The 17,355-nt window shown below is 49.6% G+C and overlaps 1 protein-coding gene across 20 annotated transcripts in view; it reads right to left on the reverse strand.

Moving 5' to 3' along the window:
* The window catches only part of MARK2 (microtubule affinity regulating kinase 2), a 105,670-nt gene extending 94,499 nt beyond the window's left edge, over positions 1-11,171 (reverse strand). For 4 of the 20 annotated variants that reach the window (XM_037903832.2, XM_043550806.1, XM_027832589.3 and 1 more), the window contains exon 1: positions 10,436-10,942. In XM_037903832.2, the coding sequence (XP_037759760.1) occupies positions 10,436-10,492 (57 nt within the window). In that variant the 5' untranslated portion in view covers positions 10,493-10,942. Of the gene's footprint in view, positions 1-10,435 lie in introns of all 20 variants that reach the window. The other 16 variants (XM_037903830.2, XM_037903826.2, XM_037903829.2 and 13 more) reach the window with 11 other exon arrangements.
* Between the last annotated feature and the right edge of the window lie 6,184 nt (positions 11,172-17,355).

Consider the following 17,355-nt stretch of genomic DNA (forward strand, 5'->3'; position numbering starts at 1 on the left):
AGGAATCTAGAACACTTTCTAATTCTACAGTACTTCCCAAGAGGATCTCCAAATTGCTTAAGAGTTCCTCCCTTTTTAGGTTAGTTTACCACCGTTTTACAGAGTGGTGGACTGAAATTGACTTAGGTTTCTTCCTTTCTCTTCTCAAAAGAAAGATCAAACAGCCAATCCTTGATAGAGCCAGGAACATGACCCAGGAGTCCTGACTCCCAGTCCCCAGCCTGGACCACTTGATAACACTCACAAGTAGCCAGAAAAGACAGCACAAGGTTTGGATGTAGAGCAATGGTTCTCAAACTTTTGTACTGGTGACTCCATTCACACAGTAAGCCTCTGAATGCGACCCCCTCCCCTTATAAATTAAAAAGTGTTTTTAATATATTTAACACCATTATAAATGCTGGAGGCAAAGTGGAGTTTAGGGTGGAGGCTGACAGCTTGTGACCCCCCATGTAATAACCTCACAACCCCCTGAGGGGTCCCAAACCCCAGTTTGAGAACCCCTGATGTACACTTTCCTGTAAAATGCATTCCAAGTAAATTTGTAAAACTTGCGGTTAATTTACTTAGAGACGCCGTGGAATCTCCATTACTTGAAGTCTTTAAATCAGGATCGGCTGTCTTTCTCAAAGCTATGCTCTAGCTCAAACAAAAGTTATGGGCTGGATGCAAGAATCACAGGGTACAGTTCTATGGCCTGTGTTGTGCAGGACATCATATTAGGTTACCATAGTGATCCCTTCCGGCCTTTAAATCCATGACTTACTAGGGAAGCTAAAATTCACAAGACTCTAGGCCTTTAAATTTTGATTTGGGACTTCAACCATCTGAGGTCTGGGTCACTCAAAAGAACAAGTGCTCTTGAGAGCCTTCTATTCCTCTTCAGACCCCCAGGCAGTGTAAAGAGATAGGCTACAGAGAAGCTGTTGAGATAATCTCTGCCAGCTAGAACAGTTCCTCTGAAGGGAAGGGAGCTACTGAAAACATTTAGCAAACAAACCCACCTGGCTATGGGGAAGAGACTGGCAATGTGCTTTTAGACCTTAAAATAGCAACAGTGTTCATTCTCAGACTTCCACTGGGGACTACAGCAGTAGCTGCTCAGAGCAGCAGTTGTTCCCGAGACAGGAAGGGGGTTATTTCTATCAGAACACAAGTCTTTAGCCTAGCTAGTTTAACAAGTCAATTCAAAAATCTCTTCTTTAAAAGACACTGAACTTTAGCCAACTACCTGGGTGAAATCAGCTCTTGTGGACATGGAGGTTCACAGCAGTCACCCTGCTCCATAGCAAGTACAGAACTGTGGAATGGGCACACAAGGAAAGCAACTGAATCTCCAGTGGTTGGAAACTAGGACAGGGCAGAGCACTGGAGTATATATTTCAGAGATCGATCCCATCACTGGTATCTCAAGGTGGTGGAGGAGGGATATGGTCCATGTACTCTAATAGGGCTTTTCTGTCTCAAAACGGAATGGATGTATTGCTTCATACTCAGTGGAACTGGCTTTTTATTGCTAACAATCTACAGAACAAACCCTTCCTACTCAATGCAAAGTTTCACTAATATGATCAGCAAGAACTCCATGGCCACAAGGATGAAGCTGCAGCAAGTATGAGTACAAGGGCCACTTGCAGAAAGGACCAGCACAATGGGGAAATATGGGCCAGTGACTGAGGTACCAGCCTAGGACTTGTGAGACCTCAGTTCAAGTACTCTGCTCTACCACAAACTTCCTGTGTGACCCTGGGCAAATCAGTTAGTGTCCATGCTTCAGTTTCCCCATTTGTACTGCAGGGATAATAGCACTGCCCTGCTATCGTGAAGATAAATACAGTAAAGATGGTGAAGCACTCACATATTAGGGGGCTAGGTAAGTACTCGAGAGTGATTTTGAAGTTTCTTGGTTCAGTGGTCGTTTGCAAGGCAAGTTGCTTTAGTTTGAATTCCTGGTAGTGCAGCCTCTTTTAGACACAGCCAGTCACTGACTGCAGAGCTCTGAAGCCAATGAGGCAAACCTTAACAGAAAACTTCATAATGGTACCACACCATAAGGCACACCACACTAGCCCAATTGTCTATATTGCCCAAGCTAGAAACCCAGGCTCTTATTTCCACATGAGCCCCAGTCAATTGCAATTGCTCCAGCAATTTACAAGGGAACTACAGAGTTGTTGCATCTTCCGAGAATAGCCTTATGACACAGATAATACCCAGCTCTTATCTAATGCTTTTCATCAGCAGATCTCAAAGCACTTCATAAAGTTGGGATGTATCATTTTACAGCTGGGGAAACCAAGGCATAGAAAGGGCAAGGGACTTGCCTAAGGTCACCCCGCAGGCCAGGGGAAGAACCAGGAAGAGGAGCCAGGTCTCCTGAGTCCTAGTCCAGTGCTCTACCCAACCTACCTAATAAGACAGGAGGGATGACATTTTCCATTACATCACAGCTACGCCAGGAACAGTACTCCTCTTCTGTGTCCCTGTGCTTGCACCTCAAGCAGACTACCAACTGAAGCTGTGCCTGTGTTTTGATAGATTTATGAAGGTCAAAGAAATTGCCAGACCGGATCATACCCAAGGTCCATCTATCCCAGTATCCCGTCTTCAACAGCAGCGAGCACCAGATGCTTCAGAAAAAGGTATGAGAACCAGACAGTGGACAGATGTAGGTTAACCTGTCCCCCACATAGGTTTCATCCTAGTCTATGACAAAGATTGAAACGTAAGGTTTAATATTGCTTAAACCAGAATTTTTTCCAATTAACTGTTACACCCTGGATATTCTTGAGATCCATTTAAATATCCAGTCTCTTTTGGTAGTGGCCTCAATGACTTCTTGTGACAGCAGAGACCAAGGCTCAAACGAATACTAAAGCCAAAAGAAGCAGGTTCTGATGGAAGCTTAAACCCATTTTGTTAGTGTTCAGGTTATTTCATTTCATAATTGCAGAAACTACTCTATGTTTGATCCTTTTCCTAGACATGCAATTCAGGGGGCACACATGCACGCACACACAGAGCAGCCACTGGAAACAAACTGGGAAAGTAACAGAACGTCCCATACAAATGACAGCCCCATTCTCAGAGCAAATGAAGTTTAAGATGGATAATGTACAGGAGAGGCTTACTAAACAAAAAGCACATGTAAACAGAATAGCCAGCCAGCCAATTCAGGTAGATCAATTCAAAGTACATTTAGACATGACAGTTCCTTCCCTCAACACGATTCAGCTATTGCACAACCTGGTGCTGTTTGCAAGTGTTTGGCTTTCTGATAAATATGAAATGCAGCACTCCAGAAACAAGCTACTAATGCTTGGAAGTCCGGTTGCTTCAAAGACTGAGCTTTTGACCAAAAGCATCTCATACCAAGCCAGTAGTTTTGGCTCTCTCTCAACTGTTAAAAAAGTTACCAAGGGAAGAAGGCAGAATTAAAGGAAACACAGAGCTAAGCATCAGCCATGTGGGAACTTCATGAAAACACAATGCCATTAGAGAGATGCTTTCCATGGGAACATCAGAATGACTAGCTTAATTTGCAATTCAAGGCACTTCTATTTAAGAAACACCTAGTCTTTTTTAGCTTCCATACAGCCAAACATGTACAACCCACCACCCCCACCTAACAAATGTATCCAGATATTTTGAGTTTCATTTTAGATTGAGAAATAAAAAAGGACTACCAATGTGCTTATCTGACATTAATCAGAATCTGAGTCACAGATGAGGCGATATAGAGCAACTTTCTCAGCTTAGTGTAACCAGAAGGTTAACAGAAAGGATTGGGACTCATGGGTTCTATTCCCAGCTTTTCCACTCACTTGCTACAATGATCTGTCTTCCCGTGTGAGGCTGTGGTAATTAGAGGGTTTGGGTGGTATTTCTGGTATGTTTGCTCCCTATACTTGGAATATGTTACTGCTCTTAATCTAAATCAAACGGTCTCAAACTTATTTTTAAAGGGGGCAGGGAATGGACCATACCATTTTTGTCTCATGGGCATCACACAGATCTCCTTCCCAGTCTCAAATATCCCTGCAACTCTACAGCAACTGTGGACATGGAAGAGTCATGTTAGGGAAATATTTAACATGCTCTTATCTTCTTTCAGCAAGAAGAGGGAGCTCCGTGCAACGCACTGATTCTCACAGACTGCTAGTGAGCATGACATGGGCCACAGCTGAGGAACCAGTGTTCTGAGCCAAGTCAAATAGAACTTGATATTACAGAGATAGACAACTTATAAATGCTTGTCAGAATATTGTACAAGCCAGATAACATCTTTACGCTTTATCGTTTCATTATAGTAGCACCCAGAGGCCACAACTGAGATCAGAGGGTATTGTCCTTAGTGTTGTGCAGACAATGGGGAAACTGAGGCACAGAAATGACGTGACTTGCCCAGTGTCAGAGGGCTGGCAGAAAGGAAGGATGGTCCAGTGTTTATGGTGCTAGCCTGGGACCCAAGAGACCTGGGTTCAACTCCCTGCTCTGTTACTGACATGCCCAAGGTCACACAGGGATTTCTCAGTCTCTGTGCCTCATCTTTCCATCTGTCAAATGAGGATACCTCCCTCCCTTAAAGAAGTGTTGTGAGAATAAGTACAGTCAAGACTGTGAGGTGCTCAGATACTATAGTAACAGGTTTCAGAATAGCAGCCGTGTTAGTCTGTATTCGCAAAAAGAAAAGGAGTACCTGTGGCACCTTAGAGACTAACCAATTTATTTGAGCATAAGCTTTCGTGAGCTACAGCTGAAGTGAGCTGTAGCTCACGAAAGCTTATGCTCAAATAAATTGGTTAGTCTCTAAGGTGCCACAAGTACTCCTTTTCTTTATAGCAACAGGGGCCATATAAGCATCTTACATAGCCTGTGGCAGAACCAGCAATCAAACCCAGATCTCTAGAGTCCCAGCCCACAAAGCAATCCTGTCTCTGCTTCAGTTCAGCCATCTGCAAAAGACTATAGTGGTACATCCCTTCCTCACAAGCATGTCACATGGCTTAACTAACTAGTGTCTGTAAAACAGAGACATGGCACTGGGAAAAGGCAGGGTATTTGTTAGGTGCTGCTCCCACGTTCTTCACCATTGGCTTTATTTGTAGTCACTGCTGTTACAGGAAGTTCCCATCTACCAAGCATAAATCACCATTGAGCACTAACTGGTACAGGGACATCAGACCTTACCAAGACCAGCCTAACCAGTTTGGCAAGCATTACCCTACTCTCTAGCCTCCAAGTAGGGAAGAAAGGGTGATTTAATAGCCCAGAATAAAGCTCTGCAGCTGGGACTCCCCCATCATGTGACTGTTAAGCCACAGGATGATATTTTACCCATTACACTTCTTCATAAAACAAGGAAACAGAACAGACAGTTTGGGTTCATAAGGAAGTTTCATTTGTTTCTGTCCCCAGGAATTTATCACATGAAATGTCAGGGATAATAAGGGGAGAGAAAAAATAGCAATATTGTATTAGAAAAATGCCAGCAGAAAAAGACATCTGCAGATATAGCTCCCAGCAGGAATTAAGAAACTCAGGACTGGAAAAGACAGTAGGAAAAATATCAGTTTTGTTTGACACGTGCTAGACATACTGCCTACTACAAGACTCCTAGGGTCTATGCCTCACTCAGCTACTGACTCTTTGGTTGCCTCTTAGGCTGTGTCTACACTAAAATGAAGTGAGCTGTAACTCACAAAAGCTTATGCTCAATAAATTTGTTAGTCTCTAAGGTGCCACAAGTCCTCTTTTTCTTTTTGCAGATACAGACTAACACAGCTGCTACTCTGAAAACTAAAATACTGGTATAGTTTAGTGTGGGTACAGCTATATCACCATAAAGATGTCTTATTCCCCTTCCAGTATAGGAAGAGCTATATCAGTATAAGACTTCTTTATAGTATTATAACCCATATTAGCATTTGCACGAGTTTAACTGTCAGAAAAAAGCTACACCACTAAGGATACATCTACACTGCCCACGTTACAGTGCAGCCGCGCTGCCGTGGCAGCGTTGTGACGTGGGCATTGTAGACACACTTTATCGCCAGGGCAGAGCTCTCCCGGCAATAAAAAAACCACCCCGAACTCCGCTCCCGGCATTAAAGCGCTGTCTATGCTGGCGCTTTTCAGCGCTAAAACTTTTGTCACTCAGGGGGGTGTTTTTTCATACCCCTGAAGGACTACACTTTTAGCGCTGAAAGTGACAGTGTAGACACAACCTAACTAACAGTAAGTGAAAACTCTTTGGAGTAGAGCCCTGTGCGGATACAAAATGTGTGTCCGCATCGATCCACAAACATGGTCTGCAGAAAGCCCCAGATATAAAGCGGATATCCGCAGATTTGCAGGGCTCTTCTTTGGCGTAAGAGCCTGTCTTCTTCCATGACTGTGAAACACCTAGCATGCTTTGGGGCCATACATCAACAGGAGTCTGGGGTGCAGTTAACTTCACAATTTATGCTCACCTCACACCATGGGAAATCACCATAGCTTGGACCTCCTAACAAAGAAAAAAACAGCAACTACACACAGAGCATCAGCATGCCTTAGAACCCATACACTGCCTCCTTTGCTGGGAAGTAGCAGTTAGGCCTTCCCACTCATAAGAACCAGGCAGTACCAATCACAATATTTCCACTTAGCTCATCATCAGCCTCACAGTGGCATTTTTGTCTGTTGGGTTTTAATACCTCCTTGCAGCTAATATAATCCTGAAAGCTGGACTTCCCCTGTTGGGAAGCCAACCTGAAGAATAAATCTTAAGGCAGAGAGAAGTGGGAGGTACATCACATAGGGAGGTTGCTCTGGGTCTCAGAAGCTGGACTTCTGCTCCAGTTGAGAACTCTGCTCTCAGCTATACTGCACCATTAGCATGAGGCAAAAGGCGCAGAAGGAACATGTTTAAGCAGTAAATCATCACGGATAGGATCAGAGTGCCCATTCAAGTAACAGGCAATAAAGCCAAAGACCTCACAATTTTCTGCATCCGCCACACTATGCAGCTATATATTTAAAAATATCATTAATTTCCAACTGATGTAGGTATACGTGTAAAATGCACTTCCGGGAAGATTACTGAAATCCCTGCAATAGGGCGGCATCCTCTGCCAGTGGGTGCATTTGGGAGGGTTAAGAGATGCATATGATTTCACCAAGTAGAATGTGAAAATACCCTTGTCAAACAACCCCTGTTTATCTGAAATGTTTCTGGGACAGCAAAAGCATTTGGATAATTGAGAGAATTAGCCAATTCCCATGGGGGGCGAGGGTGGACAGAGACCCTGAGAAAAGGGAGTTTTATGTTAGAGGAAACAGTGTAATACTGAGCTGTACACATAGACGTTTTTACTTCGAGGATGAAATAGACGTGAGTTTTGATGGTCCAGACGCCTGAAATATTTATCCACAATGTTCTAGATAACAGAAATTACAACACTTCCTGTTTTTAACCTCAAAATAGTTGACTCTACCTTGAAAGCAAGAGGTGCTCAAGCTAAATTTTCCACCTAAAACAGTTTTTCAGATGAGGCCCACCTCAGTTTTGATCATGAAAAGCCACCACAACACAAAGTAAACTTTGGCGAAGCGCTGCTTTTCAGTTTAGATGATCAGAGAACTAAGGGTGTAAATGGTACATGTAAGTCTTGCAGGTCAGGACTTAGCTGAGTTGGAAGAGTTGCATGGAAAAGGATTCCACACAAACCCCCTACCCTGCCTTTGATGCTGTTATCCTCTTAAAAGCACAAGATGACTCCAAAGTTAAAAAAGCAGCAAGAGATGGAGATGCACTATAGTTTGCCTTCCTTGGTTTCAGTTCTCTGACACATCTCCACAACTCCCTCTTAACACTGCCACAGAGATAAATTCTTATTTTATTGATAATTCAGATTCCTGCCAACTCTCCAGTCCTCCAGTTTTAACGGACGCAGATGACTGAAATCTTGGCTCTGAATTATGTTCTGCTTTTGCCTTTCTTTATTATGCACCACAATAGTCTACTTGCAAACCCACCCCCCCACCCCCCAAGAAAACAGGGAAGGACATAGCTAAAGAAGCCTAGATAATTAAGAGACAGTCCAAAGTGTCAGAGTCAGAGATCTGCATTCTCATCATCCAACCATACACACAGGGATAAGGGAAGCAGAAGCTTTATTTTTGTGCTTCAGCAATTTAAAGTTGAGGCAGCTGAAGAGAGATCATGGAAACAGCTTTAGATCAATCATGCTTAAATGTCAGCCAAATTTAGTTATTTTGAATAAATTGTTAAGCACACAAGATGAAATGAATGTTATGAGACCAGTTAATAGAAACAGAGGGAGCCTCTCCCCATTTTGAAGTCACATTCCTGCTCATTTAAAGGCACCTACGAAAAAAAGTCTAAATCTAAGGAGCACCAGGGCACACAGTGAGACCACATCCAACTTCATCCCTGTTGTAACTCCACTGACATAAGGCATGGATTAGCAACCAAATGGTCCAGCTAGGGCCCTCTTGGCCACACAATGCACAAGTGTATGTACAGTACACAAATCCACACCTCCCTGCGCTTTATTAGCAGAGGGGACACAACCACATAGCGGTCTCTGGACTGGGAGGGAAGCCCATTTTTGAAATACCTTTTCTTTGGACAAGGGGAAGGGGAAGATTAAGTAGCACATGGCTGCTACAGAGCATCAACCACTGAGAATGAATCAGACTTCATGGAGTGAAGGCTGTTATTAGGATAGAAGTCCAAGATCTTTCAGACTGCCAGGTCCACCCCTTGCCAGGCTTATCTAATGCAGAATGTGTGTGCAGGTAGTTATCCTACCCATTAAACCAGTTAGCAAGTCACACAGGATCTTGTCCTGCAATGATTCTCAGCACCTCACAGGAACCAGCCCAGAAGAACAACAGCACCCCACCTCTCCCTTAATGGATCACGTTCAAACAGATCCTCTCCTTGTTTAAAAAAAAAGTCAGGTATAACACAAAGCAATGAATAAATTACCTTCTGCTATTACACAACCTGCCTCAACTGTACTCTTGAAAGAGTGTTCACTCTGCCGAAGAATACTCTTTACAAATAAGGTCCAAAAACACCTTCTGATTTCCCTTATGCAGTTTAACAGAACACTTGGAGGGATCCTGGCTGCACAGCCAGCCCCTTCTTCTCTCCACAAATCAACTCCAAAAAAATCACTGATTGTGAGAAGCTCCCATCTACAGCAGGTCTCAACTCACAAAGGCCAGGGGAAAAAAAAGAGGTTAGATTGGTGTATTTCCTAGGAGCTGTTTCCTAAATTCATCCTGGGGAGGCAATTTGCTCACTAGTTGTCACTTCTCGCACACACACCCATGAAAGAGCAAACCACCATCACCTCCCAAAGCATCTTGAGCTGCATCAAATGAATGAGGCACTGGAGACAGAGGTAACCCCTTGGGTCTGAGACCTAATAAGGGCATAGGGAGATACTGAGTGAGCATGAGAAACCCAAGGAAGGACTAGATGTGATACTGAACAGCAGAGAAGGCAAGGAGATTCAGAGCAGGGGGCCATTTCCCTTGCCCAGTCAAAGCCCCCATCATTCATCATGGATCGATAAGGCAATTAATATGTGGGAGAGGAAGAAGAGATGGAAATGCTCCCTGCTCCAAACTGCTCATGCACCCCATAGGGGATAGATCAATCCACTGCCCTCTCCTTCCCATTTCAGGGAGATTGTGTTGAGGGTGGAACATTAAGGGGGCACAGAGCCACTCCTACATCATCACTCATTGGCCTTTGGGTATAAGAACTAGAGAGAGCGCTCTCTCATTCCTGCAGCATGCCTCTCTTTCGCCAAGGGAGTGTTACAGGGTTCTACAAGTGTCCCTGCACCCACTCTACGGTGGGGAGGATTAGGAAGATACACAGAGGTCTATATATCTGTGCACAGTCTCTCCCTTACCTGTCTCCATATCTCATTCACCAAGGAGCAGTTAGTGATGAAGTACTGGGGGGCATGGGTACACATACAGGGGTTACCTCTGACCTGCACCACCTCCCTTCCGTTCACCATGGAACGGTAGAGTATGGGAGGCATATAGGGAGCTACTGGGTGGGGGTATGTATGCACATATAGGGGATTCTGTAGGAGTCTCCTGCCTTCCTGTTCCACATCCCCCAGCACAGAGAGGACCAGGTGGATACGTAAGGACCCAAGAAGGGTGCATAGCGATCTATGGAGAAGAGGCAGGCTCCCACCCCTCACTTTACCATAGAAAACATGAGGTAGGAATCTATAGGGGATGGGGTATTACCCACTCCATAACCCCATAGTCACTGCCTGCTCGATGTACCCCATACGGTGCAGGGAACCCCTCTCCTGCCCCCCCAGCATGCCCTCCCCTCAGCAAAACATGGAATCCCGCCCGCCCGTGGGGTGGGAACCCCCCAGGCCCCTACCTGCTCCGTGTCTCTCTCATTCACGGTGGGGAGGGGGCTTCGGCCGCTGCTCGACATCTTGCCCCCCCCTTGGCCAGCGGCTCCTGGGGCTCCGGCAGTTCCTGGGGCTCAAGCCGGGGCTCTCCTCACACCGCTGGGGGGCGGCCAGGCCACCACCATGGGGGAGCCCCAGGGGGAAGGGGGGACTCAGGGAGCAGGAGGGCGCCGGGGCTCGGACATGGGTTTCCGCGGGGCCGCGGTGAGGGAAGCCCGGCCCGACAGCTCAGGCGAACCCGAGGACGAGGCGCAGGGACCAGGCCGCGCCGCCGGGAACCAGGCGTGCGCGTAGGCGAAGGCTGCGCGGAGCCGGGGCTAAGGAGATCCGGAGGCCGAATGCCCCCGGCCAAGCCGCCTTCTCCGCCCCGAGATCCGGCTCCCCTCAGCGCATCTCACACTCACACAGCAGCAGCTCCCAACATGGCCGCCGCCGCCGGCCTTCGGCCATTTCCGCCCCCTTCCGGAAACATCCGAGCCGCCCGCCAGAGCCAGTTTCCGCCGGTTCCGGAAACACCAGCCCCCCACCACCACCTGCGGGCGCCTCACGGAAACACTCGACTCGCCCTCCCTCACCATCGCCTGCTCCCGCCTCCTTCCGGAAATATCCGAGACAGCGGGCGCAGCCCCTTTCACGGTCGGTCATTTCCGCCTCCTTCCGGAGAAACCCGAAGTTCAGCTTCAGGGCAGCGATCGGACATTTCCGGAGGATCGCCCGAGAGTTCCCGAAGGCTGAAGAGCAGCAGTTTCCGGAAAACTCCCCGCCCCCGCTGACGCACCCCTCGGCAATTTCCGGAAATCAACGAAAATAGCCGAAGAGGCTCGGTTCTTTCCGCCTTCCCTAGGCGAGCTCGGGGACGAAAGCTGGCGGAGCCGCCCAGCTTCGGCTATTCCCGCCACTTTCCGTAAATAGGGTCTGAGTTTGCATCTGCAGGGGTTCATTCTCCGGTGAGGAGGAGGGTAGCAGGGCTAGAGCGGGGGAGAGAATAAATCACCCATCCGGGTACCTGGATGTGAAAATTTGCACATACAGATGCACACCTGATTGTGCAAATATGTATGCATGTACACACCTGGTTGTGCAAACATCCACAAGTGTGCGTGTACACCTGGGCACATCTACATAGGCACACATGGTAGGGCTGCAACAACTCCAAACGCCAGCGCCCAGCCATCAATGTGCGTGCAAGTCATAGTATCATAGGACTGGAAGGGACCTTGAGAGGCCATCTAGTCCAGTCCCCCACACTCAGAGCAGGACTAAGTATTATCTAGACCATCCCTGACAGGTGTTTGTCCAACCTGCTCTTAAAAATCCCCAATGATGGAGATTCCACCAGGTAGGCAACTTATTCCAGTGCTTTGCACCCCCACCTACACCTGCGCCCCCTGGAGACACAAGACTCACCTGCACACACTCCCTCCCGGCCCCACGCACACCCGTGCGTCTCTTCCTTCATACACCTACAAGCAGCTCTCGGGGAAACACAGGGTCCCCTTCCCCTCCCAGGGTCCTCCTCCGTGCATGGGGTTGCTGCTGCTAACCCCCTCTTCCCCCCTCCCCGCCCCCCCCCCAGCGCACGGGGCCGATCGGAAGCCTTATTTTTCTCATATGACCAGACCCCTCCTTCTCCGCTGCTGGTACTGCTGCCAGAGTCTCATTACCCAGCTACATGGGCTGGTGCAACTACAGCTTGGGACTGAAGTGCGCCAGCAGCGGCACCTGCTGGTCAGAGGTAGACCTGCAGTTGGTGGGCCCGCAGCTCAGGGCCAGGGGCAAAGGCTGGTGCACTCGGGAGGCCGCTGGCGCTTGGGGGCGCTCAGAACCCCACTCAGCGTCCTCGAGATGCTATGGGAGCAGGCTGCTGTCGACGACGTCCAGCGCCCCCGTTAGCCCAAGCTGGAGCGTGCGAGCACCTGGAATTATTGGGGGGGGGGAGAGACACAACTGCACATGCATATATCCCCCGCTGTATGCGTAAAACCACAGCTACATGCACACAGTCATGTGCAAACACACATCTGCTTGCACAGCCATGTGCACACAGGCACTCCTACCCTGAGTCACAGCTGCCTACACACACCTGTGCGTCTCGACATGCAAGCACATCCACACGATTTCCCAGAGTCCCAGTCGCATGCACATACCCACACCTGCACGCACACACGTGTGCAACAGCCCCTCACCCACACACACACTAAAGCAGCGGTTCTCAAACTGTAGGTTGCGACTCCATTTTAATGGGGTCGCCAGAGCTAGCTTAGACTTGCTGGGGCCCAGGTCCAAAGCCAAAACCCAAGCTCCACCGCCCGAGGCTGAAGCCAAAGCCTGAGGGTTTTAGCCCTGTGTGATGGGACTCAGGTTACAGGCCCCCTCCCTGGGGCATCAGTTTTGTGCCCTCCCCCACCCCCTGCCCAGGTCAGTGGGGCTTGGCGGGCTCAGGCTTCGGTTCCCCCTCCTGGGGTCAAGTAGTAATTTTTATTGTCAGAAGGGGGTCACAATGCAATGAAGTTTGAGAACCCCTGCACTAGAGGATGCTCATATACTGCGTGGCCAACATTAGCACAACCAACGTGGACTGGCTGATGCTTGCATTTGTGGATCGTTCCAAAATCTGGGACTCTGTTGGTCTCCCTCCCCCACAAACTAAATACCCTGTAAAGAGGGTAGATTTCAACCAGAGTGCTAGTGCATAGGGAGCTAACAAGGAAGCAAGTCGAGCCCTTAGTGGGGTGCAGCACCAGGTGGATTATCAAAACTGTTGTGTTCAAAACACGCCATGACACATTCCACGCCACAGCAAAGCTACATGCTGCCTGTCCGCTTAGCAGCTTGGCACCCAGCACCTAATCAGCAATGGGGGACTGCTGTTTGGGGCCCGCTCCCCAGGGATCCCTACCCAGATGTAATGGGTAACACACCAAGCATCTGATGAAGTGAGCTGTAGCTCACGAAAGCTTATGCTCAAATAAATGTGTTAGTCTCTAAGGTGCCACAAGTACTCCTTTTCTTTTTTACACCAAGCAAAGTTTTCAACTGCCAGTTGAGGGTTCCAGGCATGAACAGAGCTTCATGCCACATCTGAATGTCAGCCCAGAATCATACAGAGTGGGGAACTATTCTATGCAGCTTTATTGTTGTTCTGTGTATCTCAGGATCATGTCGACCAAAATCAGGGACCCCATTGTCCCAGAGGCTGCACAGACCCCAACTGAAATCACAGTTCCATAGTAAAGGCAGCCTGGGCTTAAAATCTAAACAGACAAAGGTTGGGAGGAGATATGTAGGCCCAAAGAGGGGAGGATTCTTGCCCAAGGTTATTGTCAGAGCTGGGAACAGCACCCTGAGTCCCAGCCCAGTGCTCTACCCACTGGGACGCACTATTCTCCATGGCTGTGGTTTGCAAGCCTATAGGCAAAGGGACACAGGCACAGCCAGGGCTTGGACCCAAGAGTCCTGGCTCCCAGCAGCCCGTCTTTAATTGCAGCTAGGGCTCGTTGAGCCAGACTGACCTGTTGGAAGGGGGTTACATTCTTTCTTTCCTCCCCAAACTCCTGAGTCCTGGGGCTGGTGCCAGGGACAAGGAATGCCTGATAGCAGCCAGCTGGGTGCATGGGGTGGTGCAGAAAATTACCTCCCCCCACCCCCTGCAGCTTCCAAGGCAGCAGGGAATATGCAATATGGGGGCAGGAGACCAATCCACTCACCCTGCCAGCAGGGGGCAGTGTTACTCTCCAATAGCAACACCTAGCAAGATTTTAAGGGAACTGGGGAAATGCAGGTTACAAAGGCACCAGCCCCCATTTACTGGGGGGTCAGTTGCAGGGTGGCCATCCCGTGGCAAGCAGTGCCCACTGGCTCTATGGCCACCTGACAGGTTGGGGCTTGCTCAGGAACAAGGGGCAGGGCCCAGGAGTGACTGGAGTGGGTGATTTATGGCAGGGCAGCAGAGAGAATTGTCCCTGTGCAGAGATGCTGCCCCGATCTATGCCCCACTGCTGCTGCAAGGCATGGAGCACACAGCCTCCTGACATCCCTGCTCACATGGGCGGGGTGCCCCACATAGCTGGGGGCACACAGTTTCCCAGGCACCCTCTAACCAGTCAGTTGGCAATGGCAGTTCTTACTGGCAACTGGAGCCTGGAGTTGGGGACAGGGGACAGGTTAGGGGAGAAAAGAGGCATGGGTTGCCTTGGAGGGGGCACATTGGTGCCTGGGTCCATGGCAGTGCCTGGAGGAGGGGACGCAGCAAGCTCCAGTGGCTCCAATGCTGGCCCGGGAATCCAGGCTGTGGGAGGGGTGTGGAGTCTAGTGAGTTTGAGCAGGGAGGCTGCAGGGCCTGGCACAAAGGGCCTTGGGGTGGGGGGTCTGTGTGGCGTTACGGTAACACAGGTGCCAAGTAGCAGAACCATGGCTGATTGGGGAAGGTGGGAAGATTTCTGTGCCAGAGACCGGAGGCTGGAACTAAAAACCCAGTCGGCAAACAGCATGTGTGTGACAGGCAGGCTGGTCCCAGCAAGGCTGGACTGGAAATGCAAGAGGAGGATAATGGGGGCGGGGGAAGCTGACCATAGGCGAGGGGTGCAGCAGAAGGCAGCCTAAAGGCTGGGGGGCAGCAGAAAGCTGCCCACGTGATGGGGGAGACAGAAAGCAGCCCACAGGGGGAGGGGGGAGGACCTAGAGGGGAGTGCAAGGCATTTCACAGGCTAGGGGCCAATTTGGGGGGCAGCAGAAGGCAGCACATAGCCTTGGGGGCAGCAGAAGGCAGCCCGCTGACTGGGGGGAGGAGAGGGGAGTGGAAGGAGCCTGTAGGGTGGGTTGAGGAGGGGGGAGTGTAAGGAAGCCTGTAGGCTGTGAGGAGAAGGGGGACTGTGTGTCAGGATTCCCTCCCCCAGCTCTGCCTTAGAATAGTTGTTTCTACCTATAAAGCCCCATGGAGGACAGGAGGAAGGTGCTGGGGGAGCCAGACACATGATCAGGTGGTGAAGGCAGGGAGCTACTTTGCTATTAACCCTTCACTGTCTTGTCCTCACCACCCAGCAACCCTGACTCCTGGACTAAGTGCCTGGGTTGCGGGGGCTGGGACTCAGCTCTTCTAGCAGCAGAGGGGAGTCCTGAGCACCAGCAGTGGAGAGGGGGTTCTGGGCACCGAGGGGCGGGGGGCTCTGCAGGGATGATGTGGAGGAGCCCTGCCCGCAGTGGAGAACCAGAACAAATCAATGGCTAAAGCCAAGGGAGGAGCAAGACACCCCACCACCAGCTGGCATGGCCCTGGGGGTCATTGGAGGCACCACACACACTGCCCCCCAGCAAATGGGGCCCCGCCTGGGGTTGGGAGGGCCCTAAGGCCTGTTCCATCCCTTGGCATCTCTGCTGGGGCTGCCATGGGCTCCTCCATAGCCCCCAGCCCCCCGAGTCTTCCAGTCCTGTGCCCCCCAGACCCCTTCTCCTCCAACCCCCTCTGAGCCCCTCAGTCCTGTATCCCCTGGACCCCTTACTCTCAGCTGCATCTGAGCCCTCCAGTCCTGTCCCCCCCAGACTCTGCACTATCCTGTGCTCCCAGACCACTTTCCTCTGGGCCTCTTACCCCCACAGTGCCTCTGCATCCCAAGCCCCTCCCCTCCCAAGGAGGTGGGAGATGCAGCCCCTGTGGCCAAGGCGGAGTTTTGGCCAAGGGCACGATGCCCATCATACACATAGCTGGTTGGAGATACGGGGTGGGTCAGGCTGAGGAACCCTTGTAGCACCCACAAAGGGGCTGCTTCCAACAACAGGACTTGTTTAACAGCAGGGGGAAGCTGCATGGGCCGGGGGGTGGGGGGCGTTGATGGGTGGGACCATGTATAGGATGGGGGGGGCATGCTGAGATACGTGACAACATACCTGTGATCGAATATGCATGGAGGATGTTGACATACACTGGGGATGTGCAACAGACATGAGCACATACATGGGGTTTCTAACATATATGACAACATTCATGGGCATTAACACACATGGGTGATGCTAACATGCATGACAATAAAAATGAATTATGCTCACATGAATGGTGGGTGCTAATACATGTGACAACATATATGAATATGCTATCATGGAGGGAGGGTGCTAACATATGTGACAATATGCATGGGAACTAATATACCTGGAGGATGTTAATATGCATGACAACATACATGAAGTATAACATGTATGGGAGACTAACTTGCTTGGAGCTGCTACCATCATAACCCAGTGCTAATGTGCATGGGTGCTAACATGAATGACTACATATATGGAATGCTAGCATGCATGACCATGTGCATGGGGGATACTAACATATCCGAGATTGCTAGTAGCCACGGCAACATGCATGGAGACAGTAATACACATGGTGTTCTTCACATGCTTGACAGTAGGCCTGGGGGTGATAAGTCAGACACTATGCAAGTATAGTCTTTCCCCCTCAGCTTCATACCTATGCTATGCTGAGATGCAGCCACCACTGGGGAGGCATAGCATAGGATTCGGGTCAGGGACACCACACTAGAATCTTCTCCTGCAAAGCGTTCTGGATAATGACATATGTAAATGGTTAACCCTGCTGTGCCCAGGGGGAGCTTTGGGCAGGTGGTCTCTGGGGCCAGGTGGGTATGCCCTAGTCAAATGAATAGGGTTATAGGATGGCAGGGGTTAAGCCCTGTGTCCTGGCCTGACTCCAGCTTGGATCTTTCTATTGCCACCCACCTCCGCAATTCTTCCTCACTGTGTACCCTTAGGTGTTAAACAGTCTCTGTGACCCACCCCAGAGGTGGCTGCATCTCAGCTCCAGGTGAGGGATTCATCTACAAACAGCCTTCGTGCCCCACTCCAGAGGCAGCTGCATCTCAGCACTAGGCGAGGTGTCCCT

This window comes from Chelonia mydas, chromosome 7 (assembly GCF_015237465.2).
Source record: "Chelonia mydas isolate rCheMyd1 chromosome 7, rCheMyd1.pri.v2, whole genome shotgun sequence".
Lineage (NCBI taxonomy): Eukaryota > Metazoa > Chordata > Testudines > Cheloniidae > Chelonia > Chelonia mydas.